At 40.5% G+C, this 26,217-nt stretch overlaps 2 protein-coding genes across 3 annotated transcripts in view; one reads left to right on the top strand and one right to left on the bottom strand.

Annotated features, from left to right (window-relative positions):
* Positions 1–6,309: 6,309 nt before the first annotated feature.
* Positions 6,310–13,209, top strand: LOC137268484 (IgGFc-binding protein-like). 2 transcript variants are annotated; one of them, XM_067803050.1, is made up of 7 exons: positions 6,310–6,344; positions 7,274–7,444; positions 7,667–8,940; positions 9,484–9,583; positions 10,271–10,318; positions 10,853–10,921; positions 12,284–12,546. In XM_067803050.1, the coding sequence occupies exons 2-7, from the start codon at positions 7,399–7,401 to the stop codon at positions 12,544–12,546; spliced, it is 1,800 nt and encodes a 599-aa protein (XP_067659151.1). In that variant the 5' UTR covers positions 6,310–6,344; positions 7,274–7,398. The 2 variants fall into 2 exon arrangements, with proteins under 2 accessions (XP_067659151.1, XP_067659150.1); XM_067803049.1 differs by lacking the exon at positions 6,310–6,344 and adding an exon at positions 12,953–13,209 and having other exon boundaries at positions 7,196–7,444; positions 12,284–12,448.
* Positions 13,210–14,831: 1,622 nt separating this feature from the next.
* Positions 14,832–26,217, bottom strand: part of LOC137268004 (uncharacterized) — a 42,948-nt gene continuing 31,562 nt past the window's right edge. The window contains exons 16-25 of the mRNA XM_067802475.1: positions 23,625–23,732; positions 23,380–23,516; positions 22,346–22,469; positions 21,807–21,866; positions 21,535–21,621; positions 21,238–21,385; positions 19,495–19,625; positions 18,900–19,004; positions 18,618–18,785; positions 14,832–18,317 (exon numbers count right to left, since the gene is read on the bottom strand). Coding sequence (XP_067658576.1) covers positions 18,285–18,317; positions 18,618–18,785; positions 18,900–19,004; positions 19,495–19,625; positions 21,238–21,385; positions 21,535–21,621; positions 21,807–21,866; positions 22,346–22,469; positions 23,380–23,516; positions 23,625–23,732 — 1,101 coding nt within the window. The 3' untranslated portion in view covers positions 14,832–18,284. The remainder of the gene's footprint in view (positions 18,318–18,617; positions 18,786–18,899; positions 19,005–19,494; positions 19,626–21,237; positions 21,386–21,534; positions 21,622–21,806; positions 21,867–22,345; positions 22,470–23,379; positions 23,517–23,624; positions 23,733–26,217) is intronic.

The raw sequence follows: 26,217 nt of genomic DNA, 5'->3' as shown, positions 1-26,217 counted from the left end.
ATTTTTAGCATTGGAGTAAAAAGAACCAGTTTGAAATATTTTCATTTCCCAGTAATTAAATCACCAATCAGAGTGACAAACGGTGTCATTCTACTAGATGCAGCCCTCGATATCGCCACGCTCTGGAAGTCTATATCGGGAGGATGAAACGCTAACCCAGGGTCAGTATAAAACTCCATTGAAAACATTTTTATACACAATCTGAGTGTTTATGTTTTGTTGAAGCATACTCAAGTATGGACATTGTTTTGTGTTGAAGGTCACACAAGTATGGCCATTCTGTGTCGAAGTATACCGCAAGTAGGGCATTGTTCTGTTTGATGGATGTGAGGTGGAAATATTCTGTATTTATGCTTTATGTTGGGACAATGTTGAGGAGGTGATGGAAGTCAGCGCACTTAGATTAGTTTGGGAGGGTTTACTGGAAATAATTTTAAAGTACATTATAATTGCCATCTATTTGTATGTTGAATAAAAGATCATTTAGTCTCTGGGGTTAAAATGACAACATCCCCGATTCGCAAACTTGGCAAGCGCTGGTACAGTCTGTTTGACTCAGAAACGGACCGATGAATTGCAAATTTTATCATTGTACAAAATTGTCACATAAATATAAATAGTACACATGTTCATCATTTACTAATACCCAACAGCTTTCTGATGTTTGAACATTTTCCGGACTCCACCCAAAAATTGTCTAAGAAACTATCATCTTTGAAAACGCAAGAGTTATCGGTCGCAGCGGAGTGAAACCGCAGAAACGGAACGGCGAGTCATGGCAGGGGACATCTCAAAATCTATTCCGGGAGACTTGTTGGTTCCTCGTCTGTCGTAGTGTCATAGCCACTATTTAAAGTGATGACAAGTGGTGCCACAGTTGCCTGTTGTAAGCCATCCCGAGACCAGTAACCTTGTTCAATGACGTCAGCTACCTCGTTGACACAGTTTTGCCAAGTTTCAGTGGTGATTTTGTTAAGGGATTCTTTAACCAAAACCTATACGTCACGTAACTGGTGGCATGTGCTACTGTGCATAAAGCTCAGGTCACAATCAGATGAAGGTAAGCAACGATTGGCGCGGACAGTGCTCGGATGGGTGGCCGGCAGCTTAATTCATGAGAGTTTCTAGGACTTCAGTCCTGCCCAACAACGGAGTACGTGACACATGTGGTTTCACCTTCGGCAAGTTAGTTTGTTCTAAATTGCTTCTGTTCACCCAGCAGAAAATGGGTACCCGGTGGAATAAGACAAGTGACTATAACCTTCAAACGCCTAACAGGCAGCTAGCTTGGGTTATCCGGGGTAATAATATGCTTGCTTTGACTGTTAGCGCTATGAGCATACACCTCGTGAGTGGAGTTTGGCGCAATATAAATGCATGTATCATCATTATTATACTCTAAAAGTTGTGTTTCATCTGGCAACATCTCCTTTGATATCATTTGAATGGGGGTAAGGTCACAGTGATAGGGTGGAAGTCGCAGAATGTCGTGACCCTTACTGTTTTATCCAACTGTCAACTTCGTAGAAAGGTTCACCTTTGTGGGTTTTTAGGATATCATATAGCTGAGGCTTCGTTGCCTTTGAAGGCCGTGCAATCTGAAATTTGTCGAGCCATGATATCATATCACCTTTTCTACTGTTCGATGTCGGGGTCCTGCATGCTGTGGTATTGGGCATTGTCCATTACGATAAAAGACTTCTCTGGTAGAGCTGGTAGCAACTTGTTTTTAACCCAGTCGAAGAAAACTGCACCATCCATCTCGGAATGGTAGTATCCGTTATCTGTGAACTTTGCCTGAATACCAAGTCGCAGCCTGGGAGAAAAGCCTTTGCTGGAGCAACCAGCATGGAGAATGATTTCCCTAGAGTTCTTATAACGACACCCAAAAGAATGTAAGAGTGGCCAGAGAGTGTACTTTGATACTTTGAGGTTGTGTTCTTGATTCACTATGCTTTTTTAAGTTTTCAGTGACATATATTTGTTTTCAGAATAGAGCTTGTTGATAGACTGCCTTACAAGGTTCTTTTGAAAGTTGTCCAAATGTTTAAATTTGTGTGATTTTGACACGACCTCTACCTGCTTCGCATCAGTACATGTATACAGAGATAGGAAAAACCGTGTATTTATCAGTTACGACGCTGTCAGATATGGCAAACGGAATGTTTTACACATCAACTTTCGACATATAAACACCATTTAAACTGTCTCAATAATATATTCAAAACGTACTCTAAGTGATGATATGTGTGATATCTGATAAACGTGATACAGAGGTAAGAGTTGTTATTTACATGGGCACATGCATCATTGTTAATGGTTCCAGTTTGTTGGATTATTGCTAAGAGCGACAAAAATCGATCGAATCTCACTCACTTAGGCGTTTCCTGCAGTATTGTACATCACGTGCTTGATAAGAGTGTCTGCACCAAAACGTTGCTTTTATTATAATAAAGAAGCTGCATATCCATAGAACCGTCCCCACTGTTCAGCGCTCCAGCTGCTAAATACCTCTAAAATTGACTGTGGTTAGTTAGACCAGCGTTTAACTGCGTAGTGTATACTGTATATTTTCAACTTTGACTGGACGAACGTTGGACTGCATTCTTTTGCCTAGGTTAAACCACTGATTGTGGAATGGTTCTGTTTCTACATGTAGGCACCAATTTAAGGTGCTTTACTGTCAAGCGCGCCTCTTCGCTCCTTGGGTAGGAACGATTTGGGTACATAAAGGTGAAGATCGTCAGTCAATACATTTTATCATCTTGAAGAAATCAAAGAACGTACAGCTGTAATTTTTTATAACCATGAAAAACATGAATGGTTCCAGCTTTTTTCTTATTGCTAAGAGCGACGTAAATCGAATCTCACTCACTTTATGGGGTTGTTGCAGTGATTTTATTTTAGGATGAATTTTGGATGTGGTTGAATACACTGTTTTAGGTTGCGCTAGTGCTATCACAATACCTTATTTGTCATTACCACCCCCACCCCCACCCCCACCCCCTTCCCACTAATAATAATTGGTTGATGCCATTAAGTTGGTTAACACAATTCCAGTTCAGTGATGGCATAAAATATGTAATTCCTTCAGTCACTTCGCAAAATGAATGTTTCCGGTATTTCATTCACATTGTATGCCAAAGGAAAGTCTACGTCTATCTTAAATTTCTCTAAACGTCAAGTCAAACAATGCCAAGAACATTACTGAATGCCATTTTATACTACTGAGAAAATACGAATGGCGATTAAGCTCCAGTTTGTAGTCATTCGTGCCCAGACAAGACTGAATTGTGGGTAATATCGCTTTCACGCTCTATCGCTTTCTCCCTTCCTAGCTCTATTGCTTTCTCGCACAATGATATCGCTTTCTCGTCTCGCGATATCGCTTTGTCGCCTCCAAAATTTAAGGCGAGAAAGCGATGGCCCAAATCAGCCACCATAGTATCCCGTGCACGACGAGATAATGGCTGTTCCGTTTCTGCGGTTTCATCCCGCTGCGACAGATAACAACTCTTGCGTTTTCAATGATGATAGTTTCTTAAACAATTTTTTTGGAGTCCGGAAAATGTTCAAATATCAGAAAGCTGTTGGATGTTAGTAAATGATAAACATGTTGACTATAGTACTATAGTACTCTGTGCTATTTATATTTATGTGGCTATTTTGTACAATGATAAAATTTGTAATTCATCGGTCCGTTTCTGCTTCAAATGGACTGTAACCGTGGCAGTCATCACGTATTGGTAGTGCAGGCTGTATAGTCACTCTGTAACTTGCTTCCTTACACCATTTCAGTTAGCTAAGGCGAACATGATGCAAGAGAGAGTTAAATATAGTTATTTCATTAACCGCCAGATTAAAATGCCATCCGCACTGTTTATCATCGCACTGTTTATGGTGTTGTTGCTCCATGTGCTGTTTGAACGAAATGCTTAACATCAATAATCAATGAAATGAGAACTGTGTATTGTGCATAAACCGTGTTTCCTTGAGTGGGGTTGACGACAGAAGGATAAGGGCTCGCTTTCTGATGGTTTTAATAGACCATTGTCCTGTACGTCCACGCTGGATCACATTGATCGCCTTCCCAGTCGCCCCCTGTATTACTCCCTGGGACTGCGATGGCGCGACAGTCTCGGTTAATGTAAGATACTCTGTTATGAAAAGCTCCTGTGATGATGAACACTCGGATACAGGTAACTTTGAACGTACATTTTGCTGGACGTGAACATTTCTGTTAGCTTTCTTTACTTAAAACAAACATATTTCTTTAGTCAGCGAGTTGTGCTTCTGAAAAGTTCGGCTTCTGATTCTCGATGATTAACTTCCAAAGACGTATTTATGGAATGATAATGACTATATGATGAGATTATCTGAAACGAAACAACGACAACCTCTGGGTCATGTTTCGTCTATAATTTGAAGGTAATTGTGCATGTACCCAACAACGACAAACTGTGGATCATGTTTCGTCTATAGTTTTAGCTGAACTGTATATGTACGCAACAACGGCAAGCTGTGGATCATGTTTCGTCTATAGTTTCAAGTTAACTGTATATGCACGCAACAACGGCAAACGTACAGTAACACTTTTTTTCTATAGTTTGAAGTTAAGTGTACGTGTACTCAACAACGGCAAGCTGTGGATCATGTTTCATCTATAATTTTTAGGTGAACTGTATATATACCCAACATCATCATACCACGAATCAGGCATGTGTGTTCATTATCACGTCACATATCGGGCTTGTGCATTCACCATCACGGTAAAATTAGGAATGCAGGTATACTGCAAAGGAATGGTTTCAAAATGACTTTTAATTCCTTAAGTTCCAATGGTTCTTGTGACACTTATTCAAACAACAAATATAACAAATACCTGGCTAAAATTCGACTCTAACATACGAACATGGCATTTTGTATGAAGATTACCTTCAAAGTCAAAAAAATTTTCAAGCTGTTACGGGGACAACATTTTTTTAGATGACATCCCAGGACACCCCTACCCAAATCAACCATCAAAGATCGACCCTTCGATCATCTTTTTCAAAAACTGAATAAATCAATTTACTGACGCTGTCACGTTATGACGAACAGCAGCAAAACCTCGATGAAAGACTTGAAACAAAAGCATAGTAATGCTTGTGCTAAACATGGTCACAGAGAACGTTTCATCTGGGTAGGTTTATGTGTAAATGTTGTTCGCAGACAAATATAATAAAAGCTCAATTGGTCATCTATAAAGATGTCCCATATAACATCAAGTGTGGAGAGGCAATATTTTCATATGGGTAAGTTTATGTGCTTAGTGGGGAGCGTTTCATTACATTATTAGCTACCTGATACAAATATAAGATCGATTATGTGTATATAACCAGGGTTGCCTGAAGAAAGGAAAGCGTGAGATCCATATCTGCATATGTCAGGCAATGTCCATGCCAAACACAACAACGGCATCCCCAGTGCCTTCATCATATCATAGTTTGGCTTATGGGCAGGGCAAAGACAACAGATAAAAACGTTGTCGGTTTGGATCATATACGAACGATGATCTGGTAGGTACTACTTTTAGTGTTTACAAACAAACATGGTGCCACCTTCAGTGTCTGAATTGACCATCGGGAATTTCGAAAAACTTTACTGTTATCATCATTAGAACGCCAGTCAGATATACTAACTATCGGTGCTATACTGGAACAAAGTCACCATACACGTTTGGGCATAGATTCAGTAGCATTTCGATCACTTCGACTGACTTCGATGAGTACTTGTGTTTGCAAAGCTCGGGAGTTTGTGTTTTTTCCCCGAGATATGCTGACTTGTTACTTGTTGTATTTTGTTTCTGTTTGTACATCTGGCTACAGTTCCACTCCGCAATATTACGACCAGCCAAACCATGTAGAGTTAATCCATCTTCTATTTATTTTTAGGTCACATAACCCTCGCCTAAATTTATACTCTCCATGATTTACTCTCTAACGCATCCATGCGTTAAGTCCGTGCACGTGAATAACATGAATAACCTCAATCCAAAGTTTAACAAATCAATACATGACAAATGCATATACACACATACCAAGCAACTACTTCTGAACAAGGTATTTCAGTAACAGCAAGCTCTGCAATGCACCGGTTCCTGCTGGCAATAGAGTGTTTCACTTGAAAAATATATGTGATAACACTTGAATAAATATGACATATGTTACTCTATGGCCAAAACATACCCATATAGAGCAAAGTCTGTTGCTAGTGGAAACATTTGGTTGATGGACGCAATCAGTGGTCACTACAACAGGATTAGGCATTAATTTGATGCACCCTCGCCAGTCAACAATATCACGGTAGGGTCACTGTATGATTTCACAGGATCATGCCATGTGTATTAGGGCTGTTATGTTGCTTACCTCAGTTGCATTACAGACTGCATGTCTGTATATATCGCATGGGATTCTCCACTCATTAAATACATCAAGCAAATTATATTCCATTGAGTTTACATAATGTCTACCCGTGAAACATCAGAAGTTCAGTTAGAGTATGAGTAGTTGTCTACAAGTTGAATAAATAACTTGTCTTTTTCATTCACACATTTACATCTTTGGTGCTGTCGGGTTAATGGAGGTTGTTATTGAGGACTAATTTATCGCAGTGACTAGTCAATTCTCAGTAACAACGGGAACGAACAATTCATTGTTTTATTGAGGAATGTAAGTAACGATGTTACTCTATATATTAGTGTAAATCAAATAGCCTATAACCAGTTTCAATATTTTATTGCCATCCTCTCAGGTTTTCTGTAATTCTGTCAAATTGTGATTGAATATTCAGAAACTTGACAGAAGCATACCAGGAAGACATACTGTTTCAAGCTCCGCGAACCTACTGCGCATTGTACTCGGGAATGCATTTCGAAATGTACATTAATGTGCACGTGCTATTCGTTACTGATCCTTTCAGTTGTCGGGCTCCAATCACCGTTTTGAGCGGACTTTAGTACCTAGCCTCAACGATGGGCATTACTGCAATGAATGGCATTGCTGCATGAAGTTTAGACAACAGTAACATCAGTCAGACTTGGACGGACTTCGATTGGGAGATAATACTATTTCCATGTGGTTTGCTCTGAGTATTGTGTGGAAATATGTAGTTATGGGTTTTTCACAGGAGAATAAAAATAGAAGCATTCATTGTCATTGCATTGCGAAGTATCAGTATGTTAGGGTCCAGGTGTCAGTCGCATCTTTATCTTCAAGGGTTCTTCCTGTTTCAGGACATGTAATCTGAAAACACACAGGTGTGTTAACCCCGATCTCTACAGTTAGGATCAGTACTATCATTGACTTACATGTCATGGACGAAGACTTGAAGAACTGAACAGCTGTCTTGAAGAACGCCATGGATAAGCTGCTGATTATTGTCATCGTGGTTATGTGTAACAAAGGTGAGCTTTAAGATGCCCCTTGGCTAGATGAATTCCTCCCCAAACAATGTATGATATTGGCAAGCGTTCGAGGAATAGTGTTTGAACACACATTATTTATTTCAAAGCAGTCTTTGTAAAGCCAGGTGTAATTTGCGGTATGTAAATCTCAGAATGAACTTGCGTGTTTACGTGTAGCATTCGTGTTTACTGCCATCGTACTAATTCTGTCTCTAACTTCAGGGTGCATGGTGAAAGCCGGAACGGACTTTGTGTTAACCTTTACACAAGTATTCCACACAAATGACAGCCCCGACTATCTCATCTTAACACCCACAACAGATCAGGGAGCAAAGGTAACAGTTATCGCCCCTGAATACCCTGACCTCGTCAGCACGACCATTATCATCGCCCCGGGTGAAACACACACCCTGAGAATCAACGGAGCAATGGCGATGAACTACGGATCTTACATAGACAGGAAAGCTATACGAGTGACGTCCACACGTGACATAACCGTTGTAGGCATGAGCACGGAGACCTGGAAAGGAGCAGGGACCAGCTACGACTCTTTCCTCGTCAGACCAACGAATCTGTTAGGGAGTGAGTATTACGCTGTTTGTTACTACACAACGTACAATGTAGCTGGATCGACATTTGCTGTTGTTGCCACAAGTAATGATACCGTGGTTTCCATCACTTTAACCACATCGGAAGATGTAACAGTTGAGTTCGACAATGTCTCATACTCTGGTGGTGACGTAATAACGAAGACCCTACAACAGTATGACGTGCTCCAGATACAGACCCGTTCTGATCTCACGGGGAGTCACGTGATTGCAAACAATCCAATAGCCGCCTACAGTGGCGTCAACCGAACCCGTGTCCATAACGGTAGATGTGCGTCTACCATAGTTGACCAACTTCCTCCAGTGAACGTTTGGGGGAAGGAGTATGTGACTGTGCCGTTTCCCAACAGAGACGCAGGGGACATCTACAGAGTGCTGGCTAGGTGGGCCAACACGGCGGTGTACATACAAGGTGTGGACCCATTCCTCTTACTGAAACCAGGAGACTGGAAAGAGTTTTACTTAGAAAACGCGACATACATACGAGCTACCAAACCTGTACAGCTGGCCCAGCTGTCTGTCAGTGGTCAGTCTGATGAAGGTGACCCGTCCTTGCTGATACTGTCCCCATTTGCTGCGGCCAGAACGTCATATGTGTTTGGTGTCAGTGGGACGGGCACATGGAGGTATTACGCATCAATTGTCATTAAAGAGTCTCATATGGATGGCTTGATCTTCAATAACCAAAATGCTAGTGCGTCTACCGTCTCTGTGGAACACGTGGAAGGAACCCAGTATGCCATTGTGAACATTGAACTTTTGAAATCATCCAACCTCAGTACTGTATCTCATTTTGGAAACATGTCATTCCTTGCCTATATGTATTCAAGCCAAAACTGTAGGGCTATGGCGAACTCTTTGGAAACTGCAGCGTCAACGTTATTTGCCGTAAGTTATTTCTCTTGGTTTTCTCTTGGTGTGTGTGTGAGAGAGAGAGAGAGAAAGAAAAAGAGAGAGCGTGTTTATATGTTGATTTGGTAACCTTTTTTGTTTTATTTAGTAATAAATTACTCATTCTTTTAATTGTTATAATTGTTACTGACTTCTTCACAGGACCAACAGTGTATGTTTCATCTCTCTGGTCTCAGTTCAGTTGCCTCACGGTGTTACCAGTGGTACCCAGTAAGCTGACCTTGTAGTGAGATGCGATGTTCAGGGTTTTCTGTTGCTGCTATTCCATCCTAGGGCTCGGATCGTTGATATTAATATCGACTACTGCACGGTTCAGATCCAAGTATTTACCTACCGCTGTCATATAGCTCAGATACTGCTTAGTGCGGCGTTGTGCAACAAATATATCAAATTTCGAGTGAATATATCCTATCGCTTGTGACTATCAATGTATGTGTCGATGCTGAAAGGTCACCTCGCAGGTGAAGCGGATTTGTGCATATTTTACCTCTATATCCTGTCAAATGACCAACATTTCAGCCCTGTGCACCAACCTCTGGTTACCCGGGAGACGGCGTGGACAACGACTGTGACGGCGACGTTGACGAGGAGGCGTGTTGTGCCAACATAGATGGAATAGGTAGTGTTATATGCTTTATAGCGTTTGATCATTACGTGGGAACTCGGGCTTCAGATGTTCGCTATTGTCGGTTATTGTCGAGGCGCCCTTCAGTCTTCGGGGCCGTGTTTCTCATTACTTTCGCTGTTGGTCAAAGAAAAAATATATATTCCTGTCGAGACTTGGTTCTCGTAAACATTACAATATTGGGCAAACCAGCATATCAAGGGCAATTCGTTTCAAATTCTGATCGAGTTTCAATCAAAATGCCCTTCTATAACGCCTACAGTGGTCAGTGTGTCATTTACATATTTATCGTCAATATCTGATTACATTCCTATAAACTAAATAGTTAACACACATATGGGATTGCAAAAAGGATCGTAGAATACATGTATATTCAAGCAACAGTTTTTGAAAGTTGGTACAAAGGTCCCATATGCAGAACGACTAGGGACCTTACATAATACAAATTATTGTATGGTGGTCTTGTGGAATACTGCTCGACATGAAAGGAAAGTCGCAGGACGGCTAGAGCAGTCTCACCTAATGGCAGCGTGACATGAATGTCTCTCCTATCAGTAAATCATCTACGGGAACGGTTTGGTAACGTAGAGGGGGTTGTGTCACGTTGTGGAGTTCATTCTAATTATTTTACCTAACGGCTCGCAGTAGGAAATGTTGTCATATTGCACATTGATGTTTCAGATGACGACCTTGACTTGGTTGTTGACGAGGACTGCTACGCACCTCCAGGTACTTGCGTGTGCGCGCCTGCGTACATTCATTCATTAAAATCTGTGCTCGGATTATCAAACATTATATGTCTGTGAACAGCCAGTCATTCTGATTTCTATTGTCGTGAAGGTTAACATAACACTTAACATTGTATGAAAGGACCACTGGACGCCAGAGAATCTTGCTTGACAAGGGTATGAGAACCAAACATCGGAACATGATATAAAGAAGGAGTTGTCGTCCATTAAGTACCATATCTTTGTTATTATTCATCAACTAATCTGTCATAAAACAGCCCATGAACACCACAGATGACACACTGTGTTCGTCGAAAGGAAAGGCATCTAGTGCCATACATGAATACTGAAGAGCATTTGAAGCAATCATTCCATCTACTGCCGAGCACTGTCAGCACAGACGAGCTTCTTTAGGCCATACATACAGAATAGCGTATCCAATGTGTAGTCCGTCTGCCAGACTAAAGAGAAAAGTGTAGGGTTGGTCACAGAATCATCTGTTTTGGCACAGCACATATATGACTTCGTGTTGCAGGAGTAGAGATGGGCAGTGGCTCGGAATATGATGTGTGCTGTGAAGGTACCACAACTTACTTGTGTAAAGGTAAAGCCATGCATCAAAAGTATCCGGACACTTGACAGAATTTCCATAGGTTTACATCTTAATTAAGCGAAGCATGAATAATTTTCTTGAATTTAATTTTGGTAAGATTCAAGTCAAATTTTGCAAACTGATCCCAAGTAGAATCTTACGTAGACTCATGCATTGGCGCTGGCAGCTGACGATCCGGAGTCTCCGGGAGAGACGAGCAAGAACCCAAAGACGACGCCGGTGACGACATCTTCCTGCGAGTTTGAGTGAAATGCTTCCTCCTAGCTATAAGGAAAGCCTTGAACGCAGCAGGCGACAGTCGCTTGCAGTGCTGACAGCGTTGGTCGAGTGTGCAGCAAACGGATGTGCAGTCCGCACACGAAAGGTGGGGGTCCTTTGCCAACTTTAACACCTTGCAAATAGTGCAGAACTGTCGTGTCATAAACAGCTGACTGCAACATACCGACAAGCGAGAAAACCGTAACATCGCTAAACTCGCCTAGCAAAACTGCCCTACACAAAAAAATGCAACAAACACCCATATGAGAAAAAATTGGCACGCCCAAGGGCGGGGCAGGGACAACAACAGAGATGGCTGCCCCCGCAACAAGAGGCATGCTACGAGAGAAAAGGTACGAAATACAACCACCATATGGATAAAAAATGGTGAACGACATGGATAAAATGGTGTAGGAACTAACCATAGCTACGTACACCATACAGAGACCACACAAAAAGCAAGATGCTGGAAAACATCCCACATCGAAAAATCAAGCAACAAGTACACACGAGGTAGTCAGGTAAGTGAAGCATAATTCTGTTCTTCACTCACGCAACATAAGGGAAAGAAACATACCTACCGTGTAATAACAACCTAAACACAAAGTAGTAGGTAGAAAACTCAGCGAACCAAACAAACGTCCGATCACAAGGATTTTTCAGGAGATCACGCCACTTCCGTGCCTATACATTCGTCGATACATGAGGTAGCCATTCATGGGAATGGCGAATCAACAACTGTCTGATCTCGTTTAAGCGAAGCTTGGGGTAATATGCATAGTCCTATGGTAAGGTAAGTTAAGAATTTATTTATACTACACTGAAATAACCTGTAGGTCTATGGAAATTGCGTGAAGTGTCCGAATACTTTTTGCACGACTCCGTACTCTGTGAAATACCCGTCTACCTAGGAATAGTCAGAGATTATAAATCATAAATTATGAATTATGTTTTCAAGACTTAGCCGTATTATGTTACTAAAACATCGACCAGCTGAAACATTGCTTTAGCAACTGAGAAAATAATCTCTCAGTGAATTGTATTGACAAACTTCATGCTCACACATTTACTTGCACGTGGTATCCGTTCCCACAGAAACCATAAGAAAGGGACATTTCAAGAGGATTGGTGACGGAAAATACCTGGCCACTAACGTATCAGCTTCTCACTCGCTCAACAAACAGCAGTGTTTCGTGAAATGCGGGCGAGACAGGGACTGTTGGGCTGTCAACTTCCAGGCGTCGTCGGGAAATGTCAACTGTGAGCTCCTGTATGGTTCACTCACCAGCTATTCACTGGACATGAACTGGTCGCACTATCAGCAGGACTGGTCCTTGTCCGTGTATGCGCCCCTCTGAATTCACCTTGCACAAATGGCATGAGGAACATGTCTTAGTACACGTGTCCTGTCTTGTACAAAAAACGTGTACACCAATATATCTGCCACGTTAACATCACTGTTTTAATTAGTATTACTGTTGCAGTGTTCTTGAAGGGTGCTAGTCAAATCGCCCCAGCTACAAAATCCCCCGTATTTTCGGTCCAATTGTCCCAGATGGGGTCAAATTGCCCTTGGGGCATGTCAAAATGCCATAATGCATTTCAAGAGGCAAAATTATCAAATATATGCCATTAAATGCATAATTTTTGTCAACTACGATATTGTTTTCTTCATACGTTATTATATAGTAAATGCTCTATTAGAAAAGTGATAACTTTATGGCAATAACTTGATTTTATCGCTACAACCAAATTTGATTGCAGTGCCAATCAGTCAATCAAATCGGCCAGTATGGAGAATGCCAGGAATGTTTTCGGACAGCAAACACACAATGCACTATTGGCTATGCTGGGGATTCAGTTCTGGTGGAATTCAATCCAGGAAAGTGTTGTGTACACTTGGTTTGGAGCATCTGCAACCAGAACTATAAAGAAAACTTGCTCTGGAATATACATTAACAAATTGTGCGCACTCTTGTAACCGTGAGAACAGCAACATAATAAAGTATGTAATGACTCGGTCTTTTTTTTCTGTCTGCTCTTCTGAATATACACAGCGAGACTTAACCCTTCAGGCGACAATTAAGACACCTCAGCATTCAAGTAAACAGTCTGCGAAACTGATCTGAACTGGTTTCACCCAGGTGAGCTCCAGCAACATAAAGGTTATAGTCAAGAGCACCTTGATCGTCTTGACATATCATCAATAATAGTCATGTGGTCAACTACACTACCACCAACAGTGCTGCAGTACTGTAGCCAGCTGGGCTAACAGCAAGATGATAACAGGCTAAAATATAATCATATTATTATAGTCTGGTTCATAATTATTGAGAATTTTTCTTCTTACTTTGAGCTATCATAACACCTCAACTGATTCACTGATACTTAAAACTAAGTAATGGTATAAGGGAGGTAACTCATCTTGGCCTACTGAGTATAGTACAATTAGAGTTACCTCCCCTGAATTTGTAGCAGACGTCATTTTCCTCAGCACTGTCAACAATGTCTGCTGAAGATAAAACAAGGTTGATTTTTGAGTTGTGTAATCAAGGAATTGATGATGTAAATACATAGGCAGAGAGAACAGGAACTCCTCTTTCTACTGTGTATAGGATTAGGCAGAATTTTAAAGAGGGAAAGGATTTGGGGCACCAGAAAGGAGCAGGGAGACCCAGAAAATTGGACTTCTCAGATCGCGTCCGGCTGGGAATTTTAGCGTCTAAAAAGCAAAGGGCAAGCATCTCCAACATCAGGTATGAAATGATAGAAAGGGGATCAACAGTTGTATCAAAATCTACAGTTAGAAGAAATTTGATTGATCTTGGATGGGAGAAAAAGACTGGAATTCCTTCTCCTCTCATTAAACAAGAACATAAAGACAGGCGTGTTGAGCGGTGTTTGGCACATGAAAACTTTGACTGGGAAAATGTGATTTTTACTGATGAAAGCTCAATATGGGTATATCCCAATAATGTGAAAATATGGACAAAGTGCACCGTTGTATCGACGACCTAAATACGGCCCAAAGTTTCATGTATGGGGAGGGATATCCTTATTAGGAACGACCCCGCTGTGTGTGTTTGAGGGAAATCTGACAAGTCAACCCTACACTAACATATTAGATAATTTTCTGCTTCCAAGTGCACATGTGTTTTATGGAAATGACTGGATTTTGCAGCAAGATAATGATCCTAAACACACCACAAAACATGCCAAGCAGTGGTTTCAGGAGAAAAATGTGACTGCATTACCATTTCCTGCATATAGTCCTGACTTAAATCCCATTGAGAACATTTGGGGGATGATGAAGGAATGTGTGAATCAAAAGGGGTTGACAAAAATTGAAGACAAGAAGAGAGAAGTGGTCCGATACTGGGACAGCATAACTCACGAGACACTAACCTCTCTGATAGGAAGTATGCCTACCCGTCTTAGACTGTGCCGTGAAGCTCAAGGAGACTTGATAAAACATTAAATTGTTACCTACACAACATGAAAAGGTCAGTTCACTTTTACAATACATTCAATTTTATCTGATTTGTTCTCGTTTAATAATATGAAATGCTTTAGCTATTCTCAATAATTTTGAACCATACTGTATAACATATTACACACATGAAAAAAAATCCCAAATCCTAAATGTTTTAAGATATTTATTTCATTCTTTGACACTCAATCAATCAATTTCATTGAAATAACACTGAATAGATGGGTATTCATATTTGTTTGTATATGGATAAAGTTCTGAACATTCAGCAAACACTTCACGATTTATTTGATGCAGTTTCATGTGCAGTACTACACGCAAGGTCAGAACAGCTGAGATCAGCTGAGTAAGAAACAAGCAGATCACAGATCATCTCAACAACTCTGATAAATACGTTGTTGTAAACAAACACGTTGTCATCAAGTACCTTGCCAGTATCAGAAAACTCTCTCCACTGATAAGGAAGGAAGATAAGGGACAATATCAAGAAACAAACACAATGACTTTCATCAGTTTGATAAGTGTCCTATTACCATCACCAAATACAAGTTCAACTCTTTACTAGCAGAAAATTCCATACACAACACCCAGAAAACTATCATTATAAAACTGCAACCCATTTATACACTTCCTATAAAAACATTAATAGAAGATTATAGAGCAGCAAGCTGACCAATTGATAAATGCACAAGGTTTATTGTGCTTCAACTTTCTTTTAACTCTACAAACCTTATTCGTTTCATCAGTCATTTGATACACATACATTTATTTATAAAGCTCAAACAATCATTGGCATCTGGGAATGCATTTACTAGAGCTAGAATGGGTCCAAATTTTCCCTATTACTGAGGACATTCCTTATGTTCATTCCTGACATCAAATTTGTAAGAAATTGCTAAATATTCTTCAGCTTGGACGCTACAATTTCGAGTTAATTCTAATGTCTTAATCATATATTATATTCAAAATAGGTGACTGCACAATTATGTCTAAATCTTCAAAGACAATACAACCTTTTTATAATGAAAGAATAGCATTTCATTGTTTAATCTATCAGTCACATTATCATAATGGGTCTGGGTGGTAAGACAGGTACCTGGGTCCAGAACATTACCCACCTGTCTCAGGGATAAAGGTTTCCCATCACAGCCCTATCAATTACCTTAGTGAGTTAAGTTTCTGCTTTTAGCAGATCTCCAACAATTCACACTGTGTAAGGTTAATGTGAGTGGAAAACCCACAGACTGGCAGGTCTGTGTGTTCCACTGCAGCAGAACCAAAAAGCACGGGTGTGGTGCTAACAGACCACGAAACATAATCAGGGTGAACCAGGATTCAAACCTACTATCATGTGTTCCTGGATCACCAAAGGGACACAAGTCTGCACAGGGAAGTGCAGAGTCTCACATGACAGTGTCATCTGTGTCTAGTTGTCTTAAAAAAATCTAATATACTGAGGGAAAGAAATGATTGAACACCTGTCCATGGCTTTGTTCCTTCATTTAATCTGAGATTTCTTCCCACACAGCTATTAAAAGCTGGAGATGAAAACTGCAAAATATTGAAGAAACGCTTGAATTTTCCTGTGTTCTTTAATTTGTTTCTCTCAGTATATATCATAGAAGAAAAGAAGACAATATGACTCATGTTAAAAGTGTAATAACTGGCACTTCGGCTAAACACTGCAAGCTATTTTCAAACAGGCATAAATTATAATATTCGAAAATCATTCTCTCATTGTGTCTTTTTTTTTCACATAACCCCGGTTCAGTGAGGGATACTCACGTTTGAGTTGTACAGCATGTGAAAAGAAGAGTTGTCAATGTGGTTAACAACAGGGCAAACTCAGGGGGATTCTGAATTAGACTACGCCCCCAGCTTACAACATTAGTCACTGGATTGTCTATAAGTAATAATGAAATACTTATCTATTTCATAACATAAAACCAATAAAAATAAAGTAGATGTCCTAAAATGACAGAAAATATCAAACATACATCTTCAGTCCTACGAAGACATGAGCTAAATTTCTTCAAAACTACATGACATACTTTCACATTTGTACATTCCATGATGCTTTCACATAAATAACATCTACGTATTGATATTCTAAATGATGCTGTGACTATAGACAGTAGTGAAGTATTGGTGCCTTGGTGTCTGGCCTGCCCATAACGCTGTACAGTGCTCTGCAGCCCCTAAGACAACAAGACCAATTCACTCTAAAGATATGCAATAAATTACATCTCATAACAGTCAAGTTAAAATGAGCAAGTCGCCTTCACACTGAATTTCTTCGATCAACAAATGAACAAACTGACAAAATAAGCACAGTGACATTGAGAAACAGAGGGTTCAGCTGTGTTGTCATGGCCACCAGCAGAGGGGCATGTGAAACTCAGCTGCCTGGAGAATGGCCATTTGGCCAGTGAAGCATGGCACTGAGCATGACTTGTGCAATGTGCATGATGTGTGCCATGCAGCAGACTGACCATACATGATGAATGGTTGTCTGGCCATCAGCATGAAACCCATGTCCCACCCAAATAGCAATCTTTGTGACCGTGGCAGCATATTCATATTAATACTCCATCCCCACTATAAAACCTGCATACAAACAGACCAGGGGTGCAGATCTGTATAAAGACAGACCATCAACAGAACAGAGATTCAGATATGTACACAGACAATCGTCAGACCAGAGATACAGATCTGCATACAGACAATTGCCAGACCAGAGATACAAATCTGTACACAGACAGATGATACAGATCTGTATAGTCAGCTCTGTATACAGACCACAGAAGCAGATCTGTATACAGACAGACCATCAACAGACCACAGATCTGTATACAGACAGACCATCAATGGGCCACAGAAGCAAATCTGTATACAGACTGACATCTGCAGATCACAGATGCAGATCTGTATACAGACCATAAACAGACCACATACGCAGATCTGTACACCGACAATCAACAGACAACAGATGCAGGTCTGTATACAGACAATCAACAGACCTTTCTACAGTTATACTGTAAGTCTGAGGCTGAAGTGGAGCTGACCCGCACCCACAGCTTACACCAGAAGTTTCTCCCAAATAAACAGTCACACTATACATAATCCCAAATACGATGGCTGATTCTAAACACACAGTAAAACACAAATCATGTGATAACAGATCACTGCAAATGAAGATGATATATTCCATACAACCTGGCATACAGCATTCATCCACAATGAAAACACAATAGAACATATCTAAACCAAACAATTAACTATTGGTACAAATAATGTAACTGCAATACTCCATCACAACTACTTTACATGCCTGAAGAAACATGATACACCAGGTTCTCTCCACCATTACGTATCTCAGCAGTCTGTCCTGGCACGATTCATTCATGATCGACCATCCGTATTTCAGATGTTATTTTGTACAATAAGATATGTATAGCTAGCCGTCTGCGTCATACACATTACAAATGTATATTTCTTCATGCTGAGCGTTTTCCATCCTCCAGTTAGATGGGCCTGTCATGTTTGTCTTGTGACAACTCCTGGTATCACTTGGATCAGTCTCATCAACATTCTGGAAATCATTCTCTAGCACCTCACTGTTGGTCTTTTCAGAACAGCCTGAAATATAACAAGATAAAACAGTTGAGACATTTATCATTCGTAATTAATAAACGCTCAGATATTTCAAGATCTTGTACATTTGAAAATAAAAGCATATTTCATAACTTGACCTCTGGTGACCTTTACCTCTGCTTGTGGCAAACAAATTCAATTGCAGAAACAGAAACAGCAGCAGCAGAAGTGTAGCTCAAGCAAACACATCAAGTAGTTATCAGTAGATTGAAAGGCAGGAAACAGGGAAGCAGGTTGTTTAGAATCCCGGTTCAGGTATGTTTTCCTTCAAATATATTCACAAACCTTCCACTTGAGTGGATCTTTGTCCCCCATCATGTATATTGTCACTGATGTGAAGATCCTCAGCGTCTGTTGAGTGGCCTCTGGATGATCCTCATCTGATTCCCAGACCAGAGTGAGAATGGGTTGTTTGTGGTCCCGAATGTAGGTCTTGTCCTGCAGGGGGAGTTGCTGAAATAGAAAGGATAGACAAACTAAAAATGACGAGCATGAACCATTTCTACCTGTTTCCCAGTCACTGGTGACATATATGTTCCAGCTGCATGGAATACAGTTCCTACTTACATCACAGTAGATACGCTTGGAGACTCCAAACTTGAGAATGAAGACATCAAAGGAATGATCCATCACACCCATCACCATCGCCTTCTCTTCAAAGGGGCCAACCTCCTGTAAATAAAACCATGGTCATGGTAAAGGTCAGCTAATCATAAATCATATGTCACGTCCACCAAGACCATTTTCCCCTCTCTTGATCAACATGTCGTGTGTTCTTCTGATGACTATCTTGTCCAACATGAACACCTTCCCCTCTAAATCACCCCATGCCTCTAGTCTCTGATGACTATCTTGTCCACATCAAGTCCACCATGACCATCTTGTGAATCATGAACAATTTGACAACATTCAAACAGGATTCATTAGCGACATTTCATGTCCAGAGCTCATAATTCCTATTTCTTATAGTAACCTGCCTTTAACTGGTTCAGGTATATTACCTCAGATTTTATTCAACTATTCTATTCAAATTTCTCATGGCAACAATTTGGACTTGGGTTAGCGATAAGGGATTGTTCTGGGACATAATTCATAAGCTGTTTCTCATTCTCAGTGAAACTTTGCATGCACACAGGTCCAGTAATAGCCAAATATGATCCACCTTGACAAATGCAGCAAAGAACATGTCAGAGCTCATCTCCTGCACCCGCTTGGACATGTACTTCTTGTCGTTGCAGTGGTCAGCTTGCTTGTGCAGCAGACGGTGGTCCTTCCTGGTCTCTTGACAGTACCCTGGAAATATCACCACTGGATACAGATATACTTAGATACACTTTGTACATTTCTAGTATTATAAAATATGGATGATGTGCTTGTGTTTGTTTCATAAGAATGGATGGTATGATCATGTTTCCTTGATGATGTAATTGTTTGAATCCCAAGAACGGATGATGTAATTGTTTGATTCCCAAGAATGGATGATGTAATTGTTTGGTTCCCAGAATAGATGAGTGAGTGAGTTTAGTTTTACGCCGCTTTTATGATTATTCCAGCAATTATCACAACAGGGGGACACCAGAAATGGGCTTCACACATTGCTCTTTGTGAGGAATCAAATCCGGTCCTTCAGTGTGATGAGCAAAAGCTTTAACCGCTAGGTTACCCCACTGTCCCAATAATAGATAAGATTGTGTTTAATTCATAAGAATGGATGATGAGATTGTGTTCAGTTCATAAGAATGGTTGATGTTATTGTGTTCAGTTCATAAGAATGGTTGATGTTGTGTTCAGTTCATATGAATGGTTGATGTTATTGTGTTCAGTTCATAAGACAGACAGACAGACAGACAGACAGACAGACAGACAGATAGATAGATAGATAGGACATTTATATACCGCATATATTCACGTACTAGTGCATACCCAAGGCACTGGTATTTTTCCCTCGGTCACTGGATGTCAATCTCAACAGCACATTGTACTTCAATCTCAACTCCCTGGGGAGTATACAACTCTTGCTGCCACTAGGCACACCAAGTTTATTGTGGCTCTCTCATCCTAACGAGGTACCCAATTGACAGCTGGGTGGACTGGGACACATAGTCACAGCACTTTGTCCAAGTTTACTGCATGTTGCCACACCCCGCAACTAGGTGCATGCATGTGTTCATGTGGCCACCATCTGGTCATATACCAACAGATTCGTGGATTCTTTTAAGTGCAAAGGGTTGTGTACTGTACACCAGGGGTTGTGACAACACTGAAAGAGTCTGCACACAAAGTTGACTCCATGGTTTTTACACCTGGTCACAGGTGGACTCCATCCCGAAACCTCTACCTCGCTGGATCACTAGCCTGGCGCCTAAGCCAGCTTGAGCACCATGCCCCCCACCATGCCCCCATAAGAATGGATGATGAGATCGTGTTCAGTTCATAAGAATGGATGATGAGATTGTGTTCAGTTCATAAGAATGGTTGATGAGATTGTGTTCGGCTCATAAGAATGGTTGATGAGGCAAGGTCAGAAGAAAAAGGGTTTAAAGTCTTACTTGAGAACACTTCGGTCAAATGACCATGTGCATGTACTAGCCCAGCCTTAAGCAAGTTTTAAAGCACTATCACACTGAGACACCATGCTGAAGTTGAGAAAACATACCCAGTTCACACACATTATACTGATTCCAAGGTGACCATGTTGTACCCACTAATGAGCAACAAGTATCACAGTTTAATTTCTTTAGCTATGAAACGGTCACGGATCGAACCCGCAACCTTCCACTCTCCTGGAAATCACTATAACCACTACACCACGGAGGCGGTCAGAATGGATGCTGATTCTGTTTGGTCGATAGGAATGGATGATATGATTGTGACATGCTCGTTAAAGCCAGTGGTCTGATCTTACTGAGAGAGGAGGCCAGAAGACGGTGCACCATGACATCTGCATAGCGTCGGATGGGGGACGTGAAGTGTGTGTACAGTGGAACGTTGAGTGCGTAGTGATGGTACACTGCAGGATCAGCAATCATGCCACTACAGAAATACTTGGCATTCTGAAACAAAGCCAGTTACAAGATCAGGCTAAAGAATGATCAACAACAGCACCTTGTGCCAAAAGCAGGAGTAAAAACAGCTCAATGTATTCCTTCATTACATACAACACTTCTACAACATGGATGGTCTGCTAACTTGAGAAACTTACCTGCATAGGCTTAGAACTGAGGGCCACAAGCACCTGCATTCTTGCTGCCGAGAATTCGTCTGTGCCCTGGTAGCTGCTGAGAGATTGCTACAACAGACATATACAGTATGGTAACCATGTGTATGTCAAAGTGAATACCTTCAACCTTGGACAAGCAGTAAGAAGTCAGACTACTTCCAGTAACTTGAATGGCTAAATTATCTAAATGATATATTCAAACACTGTACGAAGAAACATGTTTGAGAGTATGTGTAGCCAGCAGACACACCTACCTGCCATGTCTGACTGTTGGAAAGGTCGACCGCCAACCCCAGCTGTTCACATAGGTCTTTCTGAAACACACCAGTCAAGGTATTTAACGTATATAACATTAACAGTCTGCAAACATGGTATCTCAATACACACTGTCCATGTTGGCCAAGGAAAAGTAATTTAATAAATTGTGAATCATATGCAAAAATAACTTAAGCCAGGTATAATGACTTTTTAAGGTGGGATTGTTGGATCCATTTTCTCAAGAACAGAAGCTGCATGCTCCATGCCACATAGGCTTCAGTCACACAAATTGTGCCCCAACAGCACACAAGCATGCAGGCGGAATGCAGAAAAAAAACATTGTGTCCCAAAGGATGAACAATAATATTCACTGAAAGCAATCTGGACAAGAACTTCCTGAGGTTCCTGGAACTTAAATAACGGTTCTGTACACTATACAATTGTACTTCTTAACAGAACCCTCATATTTCCTGTAAGAACCCATGAAGTGACTGTGGCTTCTATGGTATTACACTGAGATGTATCAAGGACGTACCAGGTCATCCACCATCTTGGACTGTGGTGGAGGGTGGCGTCTGAGCACAGCCTTCTCGGGATAACTCTTATATATCTTGTGGGCCACCGCCATATTAGCCAACAGCATGAACTCCTCGATCAACCTGGAAGTAATCCCATGTCCTAAAGATGTCTTTTCTCTCCTATAAATCAATCTCTTCATGCTAACACCATGTGAAAAATACTTAATCATGCAGTTAACCTGTCACTACTACTCCATCAAATACAAGTTCTGGGTCCTTATCCACAAAGTCTTCATAATGTCACAACCTGTCATAACTCTATGGTCTATCATTAGCTTATAAACGTTTGGTGGATCAGGGCCGTAGTTTGAGTAACTTGACCGGTACTGTGTTAGTCTCTGAACGTTGTTGTCCTGGGACAGAGCAACATGAGACATTTCAAAAGGACACATTTCAACTGTCTGAGCAAAACAACACATACATGCACAGATTTACAGAAAAATCAAAGAATTTGTTAAATTTCATTTAAAACTAATTTTAGTTCTCACTTTCATGAAACAAAGAAGCAGCTTTTCATTACGAGGTAACTTCAGATTGACGTTTCAACTTTGACTAACCAATGAAATGAATAATAAGAAGTTGACATTAGTCCATCCTAGACTATGCCTTGATAACTACTGATTCTAAATTTGAACATGGAAAAAGAGAAAATTATAGCAAGTCTGTCACTTTCCCACCTGGTCATCCTGCTGTAACAGATCTGTGGTGCAATGTTCTACTTCATAGTCACTCTCTGACTGTAACTACCTTATAGTTTCAGTCACCTCCTATGGTGACCACATAGAAGACAGATCCCCAGTGTCCAACCTGACACCATCAGACATCTGTCTGTCACATACCTGCTGCTGTAACTACCCTATAATTTCAGTCACCTCCTATGGTGACCACATAGAAGACAGGTCTCCAGTGTCCAACCTGACACCATCAGACATCTGTCTGTCACATACCTGCTGCTGTGACTCTCCTTAGTTTCAGTCACTCATACATTTACCTGTTGCTATCTTTCTGCTCATAAACAGAGTAGCCATTGGGCATCCCTGTCTCCTTGTCAAGGGCAAAAGTCAACTTCACTTGGTCCAGACGCAGAGCACCACTGTCAAACCGCTTCTTCCGCAAACACTTGGCAATCTGAAAAATAAGAAAACATCTTAAATTATCTTTATATACTCGTCTTCATTCTCTTGACAATGATGTGTAGCTGATGCCAAGTCTGTGTGTCTAGCAGTAATATCCTACCTTATCAAGCTGTAGTACTCGCTTCTGGATGTCTTCAACCACAAACCCATTTGTGATCGGAGGTAACTCTTCCTGGCTCCACTCACGATCCGGATTCTCTATGAATCCCTGGAATTAATATATCAGAAAAATGATTTAACTTTTCCACTTCCAATTATCAAGAAAGAAACGTATTACTGGCAAAGTGAAAGTACATGCTGAAGGACATAGTTAAGAACACTGAAAGCACAGATTTTTTCTGTAGCATTCAAACAGCTGTGGAATGGTTCAATATCAAACTTTTTGTAAAATCTGATTTTCTGATGCTCTTCTTCATTTCATCTTTCCAGATCATGCTGTCTGCGTAGGAAGGAAAATGCATGCAAAATTGCATTATCACTATAGAAGAATGAGAGGAGAACCTATTAGAGATCTTTCCACTGTAAAAATCAGCACAGGTTTGCCTAGGGGCAATGGGTTGTGTACTTTTCAAAAGGATAACCACCTTAAGAGCCTGTAGACACTGGCCCTCGCCTACACTACATAGGCAATCACAGTTCTCGCTTTCACACACTTGTGAGAAAAAAATTGGATAAAAATGTAAAAGCCTCGCCCATCATTCACATGTGTCATACAACGCAAGACTGTGAAACTTCTGATCTTCCATCTTCACCTTCAAAATATTCGTTAGAAGTTTAGTTTAAGTCCTACTGGTAAACACATATAAGATGATCCACGACCTGACAAATGACCCCCAATTTGCATACTTGGGAACGCCCTACAGAACGATCCACTTGAAACAAGAGGGAGACAGGTTGCCTGATAACTATTGAGAAGTTCATTTTCCCTGTGCGTTTAACGCATGAATTGTTATAGCACACTCGATTTGGGAACAGGTACAATCCCAACAAATTGAATCAACACAATATACTGAGCAAATTATTTTAGGACCACCGATCCATTTCACGAAGCAAATGACATTTTCTGGGGTTTTTTAACAAAATTGTTGAATATCTAAAATGCTAGTCAATGCCCTAATCATCTATTTGTCTTCGTCTTAACTAAAGGTTAGCATGGAATATCAGTATCTTATGCCTGAAATTGCAGTCTTATCATTCGAAGGAATATGCGGTGCTGTTTTAATGGGTAAAGTTGACTTTTCGTCTGCTAAATATTAAATAGATAATAACTACATATAGTTAATTGTGTTTCATTTAACTTAGTAATATGTTAAAAGTTATCTGTTACTGAATGGTGGTGGCTAAATCAGAGTAGCAAGGGGGAAATATTTTTATCCCATAATTTTGTTCCTATTTCTCTGTAGGGGCTGATTTTCGTCCATAATTCCGCTGGTGATCGACCGGGAATACATGTCTTGGAAATTTATATAACCGGTTCCGGAGAAATGGTTAGTTTTCAAACAATATTTCCAAATTTCTGTCATATTTTTATCATGGTCACCAAAATTGTGTACAGAAAACTGAAAATACCTTTTGACATTGATAAGTCAGTGAGAAATTTCTTTGTACACAAATTCGTCGGTTTGGGGATTACTCAGTACCAGACTCAGTAGATTTATCAGTGACTAAAAACATAAAATATAGACAACTCACCAAAGATTACACTTTTTTTATGACAAAGTATGGGAACAGTAAAAACCTGATATAGTATGTGTCAATTATTATACAAGACACAACAATGCTGGAAAATTAGGTGGACTTACTGATTTATGCTTTAATCACTCTCTGAATCAGTCTCGGTGTCTGAATCACTTGCAAGTCCTAAGTCAATCACTAGTCTGTCAATTTCCCTTTCTACTGTGATTTCGCGCTGCCAGTAACCATCTTCAATTGTTTTAACATGTTTACAACATTCCAACCATTCTTTTGCACCGATTGCAGACATCCTTTCATTTATGGCAACTCTTAAGGAACTTTTTGTGAACTGCAAGTTTTGTGCAATGACATAATGTTTCACATTTGCCCAAACTAACTCAATCGGGTTTAGTTCTGCGTGGTATGGAGGGAGACGTAGTACATCATGACCATGTTGCTTCAACATCGTGTCTACTCTGTAGACAGGGCCCAATTTGTTGGATTTTGCAAGAAACAATAGTTTAGCTTTAAGCATTTGCTCATCAAATGAGATATTGTGCCTTTGTAGCCACGCTTTTATGTCATCTTTTCTGTTGGCGGTTGTCGGACATTTGTCCACTTGCTTGTGGTGCATTATCCATAACGATGACAGAGTGCAGTGGAAGGTTTGGGATCAACTTTTCCTGGAGCCATTTGGAAAAATTATCAAAGTTCATCTCGTCATGATAGTCTGCTGATTTGAGTTTGGAATCAAAAACAAGCAAAGCACAACTTGCTGGGACTGATAAATGTAGGTCCACTCGCACTCCTACCACCTTCTGCCTTAAAGCGCTTTAAAGTTGCCGTTGAGAGTCCAGTAGCAAGACTACTTTGTAAAACAGAATTGGTTGCACAATTTTTGTCCATATACATAATAACATTGTATGCTATCTCCCTTGCCTGAGAATGAACTATTTGCCCATGTTTTCCTAACTTGGACATTTTTTACTACAACTGAAATCTGTTTAACAGTATTGAGA

Source organism: Haliotis asinina, chromosome 16 (assembly GCF_037392515.1).
Source record: "Haliotis asinina isolate JCU_RB_2024 chromosome 16, JCU_Hal_asi_v2, whole genome shotgun sequence".
In the NCBI taxonomy this organism is placed as follows: domain Eukaryota; kingdom Metazoa; phylum Mollusca; class Gastropoda; order Lepetellida; family Haliotidae; genus Haliotis; species Haliotis asinina.
The sequence above is the reverse complement of the archived record's forward strand: the minus strand, read 5'-3'. Positions and strand labels throughout refer to the sequence as shown.

Coding starts and splice junctions, on each gene's coding strand:
- LOC137268484 (XM_067803049.1), top strand. CDS start 7,399: ATGGATAAGCTGCTGATTATTGTCATCGTGGTTATGTGTAACAAAG. Junction 10,922..12,283: donor CACAACTTACTTGTGTAAAG/GTAAAGCCATGC, acceptor CCGTTCCCACAG/AAACCATAAGAAAGGGACAT. Junction 12,449..12,952: donor GTCGTCGGGAAATGTCAACT/GTGAGCTCCTGT, acceptor ATTTGATTGCAG/TGCCAATCAGTCAATCAAAT.